The sequence below is a fragment of the Tetrao urogallus genome, assembly GCF_951394365.1.
Source record: "Tetrao urogallus genome assembly, chromosome: Z".
Classification (NCBI taxonomy): domain Eukaryota; kingdom Metazoa; phylum Chordata; class Aves; order Galliformes; family Phasianidae; genus Tetrao; species Tetrao urogallus.
The window spans coordinates 54,359,345-54,373,549 of NC_136816.1; the positions used below are offsets into that span (position 1 = coordinate 54,359,345).

Below are 14,205 nucleotides of genomic sequence, written 5' to 3' on the forward strand. Positions count from 1 at the left end.
CCCATCTTGTCTGATTTATTAATCTCAATTTCAATTAAATTGTATTATATTGTGTTATCTCGTATTCTGGTATTATAGTAAAATAAGTTTTCCTCCATAGATTGTTGCTGCTGTTCTTTTCCTTCCTTCCTTCCCATTTTTGTGGTCTGGGGTGGGGGGGAGGGCAGAGGCCTGTTGCCCCCTGTCACAGATGTAGATTGGTCTAGCCAACTCTGTGACACATGATTCTATGATTCTATGATTCTATGATTGATTCTATGTGTTTAGACTGGGGGGAGAGAGGTTGAAGAGCAGCCCCACAGAGAGGGATCTGGGGCTCTGGTCAATGGCAAGTTAACATAAACCAGCCGTGTGCCCAGGCAGACAAAAAAGCCATCTGTACCCTGGTGGCACTCGGCCCAGCACTGCCACGGCATAAGGGAGGGGTTTTCCCCTCTGCTCTGTGCTGTGCGGCCTCACCTCCAGCACTGGGTGTGGTCTGAGTGGCACAGTATAAGGACATGAAGCTGTTAGTGTCCAAAGGAGGGCTACGAACGCGTGGAAGGCTCCTGGATGTGTGCTGAGCACAGAGCAGAGGAGCTGAGGGGAGGCCTGATGGCGGCTGCAGGTCCTCACAGGAGCGGAGGGCAGCGCTGAGCTCTGCTCTGTGTGACAGCGACAGGGCCTGAGGGAACGGCATGGAGCTGTGCCAGGGGAGGGGTGGCTGGGCGCTGGGGACAGGGTCTGCAACACAGTGAGGCTGGGCACTGGAACAGGGTACTGTCACCACTGGCTTCATAAATTGCTTTAGCAAATAAATATTTAATGTGTAACGTTTCCTAGAAAGTCATATACAATATACACTGTTACAAAACAATTTGAGTTTAGTACTGATGTTGAAAATTCGTTCCATGTTTTAGTGTCTTAAGATGCTTTAAAATGAGTATACCAGTATCAAGGGAATAATAATTTATACAATAAAATGATCTACTGCAAATAAGTTACTACAGAATCATCACCATTATGCAAATGAGCAAGTGAATATCTATGGATTTTTAAAAATTAAAATACAATAGAAAAAAAAGTAAGTTTTCTGTGTTTGGAAGCCTTGCAGAACGTTTTCTAGTTTTTGTGTTTATCAAGACCAACCCAATCAGTCACTTCCTAATGTAGTTAGTAAAGGAAAAAACTTATATTATTAATTTTTTTTCCAGTTCCTAATAGTATGTCAGTTAACCATCTGCTAAAATTTGTTCCAAGATTTGTTGGAAAACCTTACTTTTTCAGTTTAGGAGCCATAGTTTTCAACTGAAGTACTTCTGGCAGAAACATTCTCCGCAGAAATACTTTCTCTGCGCTCAAAACCAATTGCTGATTATTCTATTGTGATAGAGAGCTGTTGCAGACAATGATCAATCACATATGCTAAGTTGTTATGATTTTAGGAGCCTGGGCATAATACTTTCAAATCACACATTTTGCCAGTGCATATTTATAACTCATCACTTCAACGTGTTCTGGACCATCTTAGGACTATTGCCATCCAACTCACATCATACTTGTTTTATTGCATCTTCTTATTACAACTTTAAGATTTCTAATCAGGAATTCAAATGAATGTTTTGCTGAAAATATTCTTACTCAGCCATTACGAGACAGCAGCTACACATTAATTGAATATTTTATAGCTCAGTAAGTCTATCTATAACTATGTAACAGATTTTCTCTTAAATAACGGCAGCCTACTTTACAAATGCACAAAGTCCTTCACAGAATTTCTGATGCAGTCCAAAATATATAGGTTGTAATATTTGTCTCTCATTTCCCCCCCCTTTTTAGCCAAAATAGCTTTTTCTACACTTAATTCTTACCCATAACACATAGCATTATCTCGAATTACAGTACAGAAATTTATGCAATGATCTTGTAACAGTATCAGAAAAATCAGACACAAGAACACAGACAGAAATCAGATGATGCCATACTTGAAATGAGGCTGTTAGAAAGTGACAAAAGAGGGGTAGTAGTAGAATTGTAGAAGCAAAGAATCGCTTGAGTTGGAAGGGACCTTTTAAAGTTATCTAGTCCAACTCCTGTGCAATGAACAGGGACAGCTACAGATCAGGCTACTCAGAGCCCCATCCAGCCTGACCTTGGATGTCTTCAGAGAAGGGGCATCCACCACATCTCTGGGCAACCTGTTCCAGTGCCTCACCACACTCACTGTAGAAAACTTTTTCCTTATATCCAATTCAGTTCTCTCTTCTTCTAGTTTGAAACCGTTTCCTCTTGTTCTGTCACCACAAACCCTGCTAAAGAGTCTGACCCCTTCTTTCTTATTCTCCTCCTTTTGATACTGAAAGGCTGCTTTCAGGTTTCTCCAAAGCCTTCCCTTCTTCAGGCTGAACAGCCCCAGATTTCTCATGCATAGGAGAGGTGTACCATCCCATGGATTATTTTTGTGGCCCTCTTCTGGCAATCCAACAGGTCCATGTCTCCCCTGTACTGAGGACCCCATATCTGGATGCAGTTCTCCAGGTGAGGTCTCACCAGAGCAGAGCAGAGGGGCAGGATCAGCTTCCTCGACTTGCTGCCCAAACTTTTGATGCAGCCCAGGATTTGGTTTGTTTTCTGGGCTGTGAGAATGCATTGCTGGTTCATGTCCAGTTTACCACTCACCGGTACCCTGAAGTCCTTTTTGGCAGGGCTGTGCTCTACCCTTCCACCTCCCAGTTTGTACTGATTGTGGAGGTTGCCATGACCCAGGTGCAAGACCTTGTACTTGGCTTTGTTGAACTCCATGAGATTCACCTGGACTCACATCTGGAGCCAGTCTAGATCTCTCTGGATGATATCCCATCCCTTGATTTTTTTTTTTTAACTGTACCACAGAGCTTGGTGTCATCCACAAACTTGCTAAGAGTGCGCTCAATCTAACTGTTGATGTTACTGATGAAGATATTAAAGAACATATAAACTCCTGTGAACCCTCAGACTAACTTAAGGATCTGCTGCCACAGAGTTTTGGGCCTGTGGAAGATTTATTGAGCACTGTCAGCTGCAATTGACTTGGGTTGCCTGAGGCGTATATTGCAGCTACCCTGCTTTTGGAAGGTGAAACACCTACCTTGAAGCTGCTGCTCTGTGAGAGTGCTGCCAAGAACATAGACAGCGGATCTAGCAGTTCTTGCAGGTGTGAATAAGGGTTCCTCGTCTCAGTGGTGGTGATGTACCAAAGGGCACACTCCTCAGAGAGCAGCATGGGATCAATGAGCTATCCTCTCCAAGACTCCCACTGAGAGGAAAGATGGTGAGGACAGAGGGACTGGTACTGTGCTTCAGCAACTTGTTGCAGAGCTGTCAGCAACATGGTTTTTGTTTCCATGTCTGTGGAAGTCTCTCTTGGAGAGATGGAGTAAGTGGTGATGGTGAAAAATGCTGCAACTCTTAAGATTCATATAGTCAGGTACTCAGATAATCTCCACCTATCACATTTAAAAAAATATGTCAAGTCTAGAAATCAAAAATCTTTTCACTACTGGAACATATGTCTGAGCAGAAGCTGGTTGCACACCTCTCCAGTGTAACTTGGAAGTCCCAGTTACTGAATGGGGAATATGGGTGGCAAAGATGAGCTAGTGATGTGATGTGAAATGCAATATTAAATTAATTTTTATCAGTTTGCAGTGGCTTTTTTTCTTATATATTATATAATCATTATCTAATATTTATTATATTCATTATATAGTCATTATATAAGCTTCCTTTCCCTGCCAACAGTCATTAGTTTTCTGTAGTCACAAATCTTCATAACTGCAAGAAGAATTAGATGGAATCATGTCACAGAAAATGATATCATATATTTCATTGCTTACTTGTTGAGGATTAATAAGAATGTAAATTAAAAACAGTGGACTCCTAAGACTAGAAGCAACTGCCTTACAGAAATACACTGGAGACCACTCTGCTCAGTGAAGCAGTAGCATTCAGTGTTTCAGGAAACAGTCTTAAAATATAAAGAACTTTCATATTTCAGAATATCAAAAGTCAGCAGTTATGCAGGTGGGGCTTACAATGGGCTTGGCTGAGCAGGGATCTTCATCTAGAGCTTAGGTGTAAAAAAATTATGTGGACACTAAAAATGAGGTCAGGCAGCATGGAAGGATAACAGAGCTGCTATTCATTAATGTAGGGAGAAAATTTGTCCAGCCAAAGCTCAGTTAGAGTTAAAGCTGGCCAGTACTGAGGGGAAAACATAAAAGGCATTTTAAAGTATGTTAACAGCAAAAAGAGGACCAGAGGTAACAGTGGTCTGTTATTTGATGAGGTTGGTCACCTCACAAATAGGAATACAGACAAATAAGTAATTTTTAATACCTTCTCCACCCTCAGACAACTGGAGCCGTGAGCTGGAGGACAGTGAATGCACTAACAATAAACTCTCTGCCAACTACTAACTTGTGAGAGATTTGCTACTCTAGCTGGATACTTGTAAGTACACAGGCCCTGATGGGATTCATTCCAGGGTACCCAAAGAGATGGCTGACATTATCACAAGACCTCTCTCAATTATTTTACCATGGTTTTGGCAGTCTGGAGAGATCCCAATCATAGAAATCACAAGTTTGGAAAGGACCTAGTCCAACCATCCTCCCATGTCCATTGCTACCGCAAGCACTAACCCGTATCTCGTAGCTCCTCATCCAGACGCCTCTTGAACACTGCCAGGGACGGCGACTCCACCACCTCCCTGGGCAGCCATTCCAGTGCCTGACCACTCTTGGAGAGAAATTCTTCCTCATGTCCAACCTAAACCTCCTCTGGTACAACTTGTGGCCATTTCCTCAAGTCCTGTTTGCTGCCCGGGAGAAGAGGCCAAACCCCTCCTCATGACAACCTCCCTTCAGGAAGTTGCAGAGTGCAATGAGATCTCCTCTGAGTCTCCTCCAGACTGAACAATCCCAGCTCCCTCAGCCGCTCCCCGTAAGACTTGTGCTTCAGACTCCTCATCAGTTTCATTGCCCTTCTCTGGACACATTCCAGGGACTCGATGTCTTTCTTGTAACAAGGGAATCTAGAGGCTGGCAAGGTAAGAAAGAAGAGCTTGGTAATTGCTGGTCTGTCAGCCTGACTGCAGCACATGGCAAAATGATGAAGATTATTCTGGGACTTACTGAAAAGTACCTGAATGTCAATACAGCCCTTGGTCACAGCCAACATAGGTTTATGATGCAGAAGTCTTATTTAACAAATTTAATCTCCCTTTACAACCAGGTTACCCACAGTTGACTAGGAGAAGCCTGCTGATGTAATCTTTCTTGATTTCAGCAAAGCTTTCAGTACTGTTTCTCACAGCATCCTTCTGGACAAAATGTCCAGCCTACACCCACAGCATGATGGGTGGAAAACTGGCTGACCTCAAAGTCTTCTACTACATGGAGGACATAAAACCATTATTAGTGTCCAAAGGAGGGCTGCAAAGATGATGGATGGTCTAGTGGGAAAGATGCCCAGGGAGTGGCTGTGGTCCCTGGGTGCGCTGAGCACAGAGCAGAGGTGCTGAGGGGAGGCCTGATGGCGGCTGCAGGTCCTCACAGGAGCGGAGGGCAGCGCTGAGCTCTGCTCTGTGTGACAGCGACAGGGCCTGAGGGAACGGCATGGAGCTGTGCCAGGGGAGGGGCGGCTAGGTTGGGAAAAGGGTCTGCACCAGAGGGCACGTAGAGCACTGGAATCAGCTCATTTGGTTTATTCATTCCAGACAAATGAGAACACTTCCACATTTCTCAGCTGCAATGATGATATATGATATATCACAGAACCCTCAACAGTTGAGTTTGGCAGAGGCATCTAGAGGCCACCTGCTCCCAGCCCTGCATGAGCAGAGACATGCAGGGCAGAGGACCTTGGCAGCTTTACAGGATCTCTCAGAAGGAAACTCCACCGCCGTCTCTCTTACAGTAATGAATGACCTGCTCCATGATGTTCAGACAAAACCGGTTGGTGCCCATTGCCTTGCTGCAGAACTGGCCACAGCTCAAAAAGAGTCCGGCTCCCTCTTCTTCGCCTCCTCCTTTCAGGTATTTATAGACATTTGTAAGATCATCACTGCTTAGTTACGGCGGAATAGTGTGTAAAATGGGTAAAGTAAGTAAAGACAAATCTAGTTTTTCTAAAATTACCTCCTGTGACATCAAGTAAGTTTTCCTTTTGTAAGTTTAATGCTGTAAAGCAGAACTCGATCTAGATTTGGCTTTATCCAGTTAACTCCAGTAAGAGGTGTTCTTTGTCTGATGATGAAAGTAGCTTAGAGATTTACAGGTATGTCCTCTCAGGTAGAGTGAGAGGAGAAAGGGAAAAAAGAAAAAGGAAATAATTCAGTATTTGTATAATCTCAGATTCTCCCATGAAGCAGAAGCAGCTGTGGGTAGCATTATTTCATACACATAGATCAGCTCTTAAAGTATGAAAGGCTCCTCAGAGCCAAACCAAATTTAAGAAAGTAAGAAAAGTTTAACACTGTTTATAAGCTAGCAAAATTGGAGTAATCATGATTACTGTAATATATTTTTTCATTTTAGTGGTTAGATTCTTAGACCTTCATTTTCCCAAAGAATGAAGGCCTTAACTGGTTTTCTTCATAGTTAGTTTTCAGAAGGTACGTTGTTCTAATTGTAAAAATATTTTTTGGAGGGCAGATTTAGATTTCTCCTTTCAAATGGAAAACTGTATTAGGTTCTCCTGTCAGTCTTTTATTTTTCAGAATAATTGATGTGCTCTGAGGCACAAAACCTTTTAAACTGACTTGTTCTGGTGGGTGTTGGGGAAAGATAGTTTTTGAAGGCAGAATAGCAGAAAGGATTTGAAGCCATAACCTGAAAAATGCTTCCTAAAGTCAGCTCTTCCCCAAATGAATGGCAGAGGATGAATGTAAAAACATTTTTGAGAAAGAGGTTCCTTATCTGACCTGTTTTCTAATGTGTGCAACATGGAAGATTAGTAGAAATAATGTTCTTGTTTGTGGCAAAATAGGGTGGCTCTACACAGGCTGTGTAATTGATTCCTCACAGCATAGGATGAATACACATAAAACAAACATTATTTTTATTATTATTATTATTTGGGAAGAACTATAGAAGTACAACTCAAATGAAACAACTCACTTCACGCACAATTCCTTTCCTGCTTGAATACTTCCTTTGGCCAAGATGGATAAGACAGTGTAGCAAATAAGCAAATTGTAGGGACTTAGATATACTAACAAATAATACATGTGAAATGAAAAAGAATAAATTTGCAGTCTGATGCATAAAAAGCAGAAAAGATAACGAATTCTCCCAGAGTAATGTCCACAGAGACAAAATTAAGGGGAAGGAGGTAGAGAGAGGGAGGGGATAAAATTCCAAACTCCCAGTTGGTAACAAATGCAAACATTTAAATGTAGAGGGCCCAACACTCCAGGGTCGTCAAGGCTGTAACCCCTTACAGTTATGGCCTCTTTTCTGCATAGAGGAACTAGGAAAGTTCAACACATCAGATTGGTATGCCAGCTTTACATTTAAAGCAAAGGTGAGTTAGTCTGTGCTTTTACATTGTCAGTTTCCAAGAAAACTGGATGTAAATCCACATTTGCCTCTCCTATAATGTTTGTGCCTTTCTTTTCCCAATAGCCTTTGTACATCTTATTAAGTCAGATCCAAGTTACCCTATTTAAGTCTGCACTTAGTCTTCTTTGCTATTTCAACTACTTCATTTATACTAGACATTAAAAGACTACTCATCTCTTTAGGATAAGAGTCCCTAATTGATTTCATTATAAAACTTGGCAATTCAGAAGTGGTTTTTTATTGTTTTGTTTTCTCATTGGTTTTGTGGTTGTTTTTTTTTTTCATAATTCTTAATAACTCAGTCTTACAACAAAACCAATTCAAGCAGACCCTTGTTGCACTGAGATGGATGGAGCTAAAAACACGAGTAAGTCTTTATTAATGGATATCGATAGTAGGTTAATGCCTATAAAAACTACAGAAATATAAAATTGTGCCATGGAGAATTTCCTAGAAGTTAAAAAAGTCAATTACACAGAGCATTAAAGAGCATTAGTTTATTATCTATTCTCCATGTGTTACCTCAGGAACAGTCTAATTATATACGAAAATTCGGAATGTTGAATAAATGCCGATCAATAAAAACATTTCATCGCTGTTGACATGGGAATATTTTTAAACAAAAAATGTCCCAAATCATAAAGGTTTGATTTTGTGTTGATTATTGCTATGCTTGTGTTCATAGAATGCTCTCAAGTATATACACACTTAAAAACTCCAGTCCAAAAAAGAAACTAAAAATATTTACACAATAAATATGTGGGGGACTTAATCTTTTCATTGTATCAGTTGAACTGATTCTTTAATGAACGAGTAAGAATAGAAATAATTAACAGAGTATGCATCAACTCACTGCCATTCTAAGTTACACTGTTGACAGATGCTTTTTCTGTTCAAAATGTAGTTTAAGAAAAATGCCAGTATTGTCTCTCCTCCTGCTGAATCCCAATTAGACTACTTCAGAGGACATCCTTCTCAGACTCTCTGCAAAATCATCTAGCTTGACATGTATTTAAGATTACACACAGACACAGAAGGAACAAACACAATTCAACCCATTGAAAACTTCAAGGTTTTCTGAGTAAAGTCAGTATAATCCATGTTTTATTTGATGGTTAGTTTGCTAATTTACTCAAGACAAACTTTGGCCAAATGTTTCCACAAGAGGTACTAAAGTTCTTCTATAAAACTCTGTTTCTACAGTTCTATCATAGCCAAGCAGTTTTTGATAGAATTGTCTCTTGACAAGTCAGTCTGAAAATTAAGTAACATAACACAGTTTAGAACTCCTCTTAACATTAAAGCAAAATACAACACAGTATTATTCTTCAGTGATATAATTAAATGTACTGTAAAATGTATATAAAGTCAGCCCGAGATCAGTAAAGAATCAGTTCTGCTTTTTGGACTTTTCCCTTCCCAAAAATTCAGGTTATGTAGAAGACCAATTTAGGACATGTCTGTCTGGTTTTTTTCCCTTTAAAAGGCAGTGTGTGATAAAAATAAAATGATTGAAATTAATGAATGTATGATGTGAACATTTTGCTTTTTCAATAAAAAAATATAAACTAAATAACCAAACACATCTCAGAAGGGGAACACCGAAGCCTGCCATTATATAACTATGTTTCTCATTCTTTTCTTTAAAGATTAACAGCACACAGAAAATAAGTGAATTTTTATCAAAATACAGCACATTTCTGCTAGTATATTTTAAAAAAAAAACAATTTTCCTATGTAAATATCACTGAAAATAAACTAAAAAGAATTAAAATATACAAAGAGTTGTTAAAGGGTTTCAATTAAAATTATTAGAACTATACACAGTACAATAAGCAACAGTTAACATCTTTAAAAGAAGTGCAATAATATTGAAGTTCGCTTGTTTAAAAAGTACTGCCTGTGTATTACCGTTAGCTATGTATAATTCCTCTCTTGTAGTTAATTTCCCCAATACTAAAGGAGGCTGGTGTTTTTGCTAGCTTTATTAAATGCATTTACTTCTGTACACATGAGTTGAAAAGAAAGCAACTTCTACTTGTTTCAAACAATCAACTTGCATGTAAGTAAAAATGAACTGCAATAACTGAATATTGCTCCAATGACAGGCTTATCATTAGCCCTGATTAAAAACAGTTACTGGTCTTCTATGGCACTTTTCCCTGGTCCATAACAACCGTGTATTAATTGACACTGCAGATTGCGTAGTCTTTATTGAATTACAAAGGAGAAAAGAGAAAAATAAAGTTAATGTTTCTGGTAAACAAAATTAATACAAGCGTAATTGAATATTTTACACAGTAATAAGGAACAAAGGCAGCCTGTGGTAAATCACTATTACATTAATACAGTTAGAAACCCTTTAATGACTCTGAAGTGTGTAGTTCACATTTAATGTTACCTGTAGGAACAGCCCTTTAAGAAACATCATTACAAACTGGTTGGTTTTAAGTATACCCTCCCTTTGCTCTCCATCTCGTCACAGCAATTCTCCATCACTGTTCGAAGTTTCACAAACTTGCTTTGGTTACTAGCTCCATGCCTATGGTCTCCTTTTTGATTAACAAGGCAATGCAAAGGCCAAACAAAATCGAGATGACTTTCATAACCTTTCTTCCATCATCTATTTTGTGTGTGTTTAAATATATATTACAGGCAACAATCTTAAAAACTGGCCATTTTGGTTTCATTTTAAAAATCTGAAAGGTTAAAATGGAGTACTTTTTATAAAGACAAAAGTACCACCACTTGCACAAAATTGGAGATTTCCATAGCAAAGAAAAATCTCTGGGCACGTTTCCACAGTACAGCTGAAAAAAAGTATGTATTGAAGAAAACCCAACTAAACATGAATCACATGGCAAATGAATAATCAGTGACTACATTAGGAATAAATCCTGTACAATATCACAGATTTGTAATTAGTCTTCCTAAAAAACACCATAATCTTTTATTGCATTTTCTATTGGTAGACGCACACTCCAGAACTAAATGCTTTTTTGTCTTTATTGATTCCAGATTTAGATAGCAGATAGTTGATTCACCTGACCTTTGTACTGTCCGACCAGCACCACCTTCCATCTACCCATTCATCTATACAATGTGCACATATCAAAGCCAACATTTAATATCCCCTTTCCACATCTATAGAAGTGGTTTCAGCATAACACATTAATATCTGGTGAATAAAAATAAAGGCAATAAACAGCAACAGGACAGACAGCCCTGCCATCTGTCCATTGGCTACAACGTGGCTTCTTAAAGCCTCGCACAAAGTTTAGTAATGTGTATGAATTATCCAAAAATAAACCTACCATCTGTACAAAACAATAACACAGGTTTGTTCTTGGAGGAGTGATCCTTAGATTGCTATAATGCTTAAAAACAAGTTTATTCACCATATGTATTTCCAAAGTGATTTCCTGTATGTTCTATACAGTGGTTTTTTCCCCTTTAACCACAAGTTCAGTTTTTCATTTCCTGTACAAATATTGATCATAATTCTTTTCAAGTTCCTTTAATGTATAAAAATAGGCAAAATATTCAGTTTCCCATAAGTCCTTCAATGAATCCTGTTGGCTTTATCCCCATTATCCACAGAATTTATGAAGAAATTTCTCTCACAACGATGAGTTCCACTGTATTCTGAAAAGTCTTTAGCAAAGATACTGCTTGTCCATGGTCAATATTTATGAAGCTGTATCCATTGGCCTAAAAAGAAATTTTTAGAATTGAAAATGGCAGTCTGATATTTAATGTTATGTCACTAATGCTTAAACTAGGTTCAAAATAACAAAATCTTACATGCATGCAGGCAGTAACATGCTGCTGATTCACTCATTCCATGATTAATGTCAGCAGAACACACTGGTATATGCTATAAGGAATTCACAGATCCTGTTAGCCTTGAGAGAATTTTGTCTCAAGTGCACAGAAAATATTTGCAAACAACCAAAAGAGAAATCTGAGCTTGAAAGCATCAGACATTAAATTCTTCAGCCTGAATACAGCCATGCTAAAGAAAAGCAAAGGCAGTACAAATGATATATCTCAGTTTAAATACCAGAAATGGATTTGTGATTGATAAATTAAAAAGTATTTAAACCTCTAACAAAAAGCATTCATAGCACTGGAGCCCTTTTAGGACTTCACTCCTTTTCTCCCATCAACAAACTTCCTTTCTTCCATGAGCACAGTCTAGCAGTGAGCCAGATTGTTCTGTGAGGTTATACAGTCTTTACCTGTGTACAACTTCCGCAGGACCTGACTGGATAAATCTCTGATCAGATCTCTGTGCCAAATCTCTTTCAAGGCTGGGATTGAAATCTCCTGGGGTCATCCCAGCTTCAATTTTCCTATAATCAAGTACCTCTATTATTCCTAAAATGGGCTTGGCAAACATGGGCAGCTCTAAGCAGCCAACGGAAATGAGCATTCAGCTTTTCAGGATGCACTGCTATAAATTCATACTCAGTCTGAGTCGTGAAATGCAGAGTGACAGTTTGGTCTGTCCACTGCTTCCAGCTCTATCTCCCACCTTTCTCCCAGAGGGGTTGGCACTTCTTATGGGGACAAAGGTCCAGACAAAATGTCACCAGAGGTGACAGTTAAGGCCAGTTGTGCTCTTAGCTGCTCCATTTTGGAGTTGTGCATGCTCCTCCTATTACCTAACACTTATTCTTGCTACTAGAAAGACCCTTTGTTATAAAGGCAGTAATTTGTAAGTCTGTCTAGGGCTACAAAAGCAGTTTTAAATATAGAATGTTGAGAGAACAAAAGCAGTAATAATAATTCCATGCCATCATCTATATGGTATGTCCTAACCTAATATGCAACAGTATCTTAAGACTTCCATGCAATTATCTGGGCACTGGTCGTGTAGAATATTTTGCTTGATATATGTACTAGATACACATTACAATATACTTCTAATGTATATTTTATGGAAAATGTTGTAATAACAAGCATAGGAGAGAAATCTGAGGAGAAATTGTAGATAAATGCAGCTGTTTTCATGACTAAATGTCATAAAGAAGACAGGACTGTTGTTACATTGTCACTGAGGTACCAGGGTTATATTTGCTGTTAGACCAAAAAAATTTGTTAGCTATGAGAAATTAAAGAGCTTGTAATTGTCTATAGATGCAAATGCAGCATCTCTCTGAGCTCTTAAAATCTATAAAATTCTTCATTAAACAGAAAGCAAAACCCTAGCAGAGTGCCAACAGGACAGAAAGAAATTGCATTACAATGCATTACAAGAGAGACAAATGAAATTCCATAAAGTCAAGAATAGTCCTTTAAAACAAAAAAATACCCTTCACACACATTCCACTCTAGTCCAAGGTTTAAAATGTTATTCTTCTTCCTGTGTGGAGTGTTGCCCCTTCATTTAAAGTACTTACATCACTAAGAGTGAATGAATGCTATGAATGGAAGCTAGCTTTCTGTTGTCAGGAGAAATGTGTACTTAATTATTTACCCCACTCAAAACCAAGTTATCTTAAAGACGGATTAATTTGATCTTAGTTCATTTTTTCGTGTGTGCGTTAGCGGGCTTTCTCTTCCATTGGAGGGATCATGCAATTTATTTTTGCTTAAGAAAACTGTTCACACAAGACGGTACTTTAATGGAGATGTGAAGTTTGTCTTTGAAAAAACTGAAATACAGCAGAGCTAATTCTATAAATACCTTTACACTGGTAACATGGAGAATACTTTTTACCAAGAGGTTAGCTCTGCAACTTGAAGGGTGCTTTAAATATTCTGTTAGCCTCTTTCTGTAGAACAATAAGGTTATATAATCCATTCAGCCATTTCCTTGACCCCTCCAAAAATAACTTGCGAGTTCATTAGATAATTTCAAGCAAATCTAATAGAAAAGTGGTCTGAAAAGAATGAACTTGCTGCAGAAAAACAGGCTGCAGAGCTGCAACCAGAAGCCAGAGCACCTGAAAGAAATTGTTTGGCTTGCTCATGGCAGATGGGGTAGCCAGGAGGCACACACTGCGAGCACTCAGGTATCAGTCACTCAGCAAAGAAGTGGCCTCTGTCAGTGGCTATGCATATCCAACCTGCCAGCTGGAGGGAGGCAGCAAAAGCCGACACAGTCTGTAGCGCTGCAGTGTGGGGACAGCAACAGAAAATGGGCTTGAGGAGTAACTGATGGCCATCACACAGTTTATTATTCAGAATATTGTATATAAATGACTACCAGTTAATTAAATGAATGACAAAGTCTAATTGACTTGCTCACATTGAATAACAACATTAGGACTATTTTTTGCTTTTAAAATTATGAAAATAAAAATTACAAAAAATATTCAAAATTTGAAAAATGACTCAAATGATCAATGCTTCAGCCCATCTCACTTATCCTAACATTAGGTAGAAAAAAATTGAAATCACCATCCCAAAACGCTAGAATGGCTCCGGAGAGATACTAGTGATCTACACAAAAATGAAACATACTGCTTTTAGAAAAGAAGCAAATTAAAAATGAACTAATATATTACACAGGCTAATTGATTATATGACTACAGTACCTGAATTATTTTATCCCCAGGTTGCAACAGCTTAGATGCTGGTCCTTCAGGCTGTACTCTGGTTACAAATATACCCT

General features: G+C 38.8%; 1 protein-coding gene across 1 annotated transcript in view; it reads right to left on the reverse strand.

The window, feature by feature from the left end:
* Positions 1–11,186: 11,186 nt before the first annotated feature.
* Positions 11,187–14,205, reverse strand: part of ERBIN (erbb2 interacting protein) — a gene marked incomplete at its 3' end in the record, with an annotated part of 50,784 nt that continues 47,765 nt past the window's right edge. Inside the window, 2 exon segments of the mRNA XM_079549005.1 lie at positions 11,187–11,294; positions 14,129–14,203. Coding sequence (XP_079405131.1) covers positions 11,187–11,294; positions 14,129–14,203 — 183 coding nt within the window.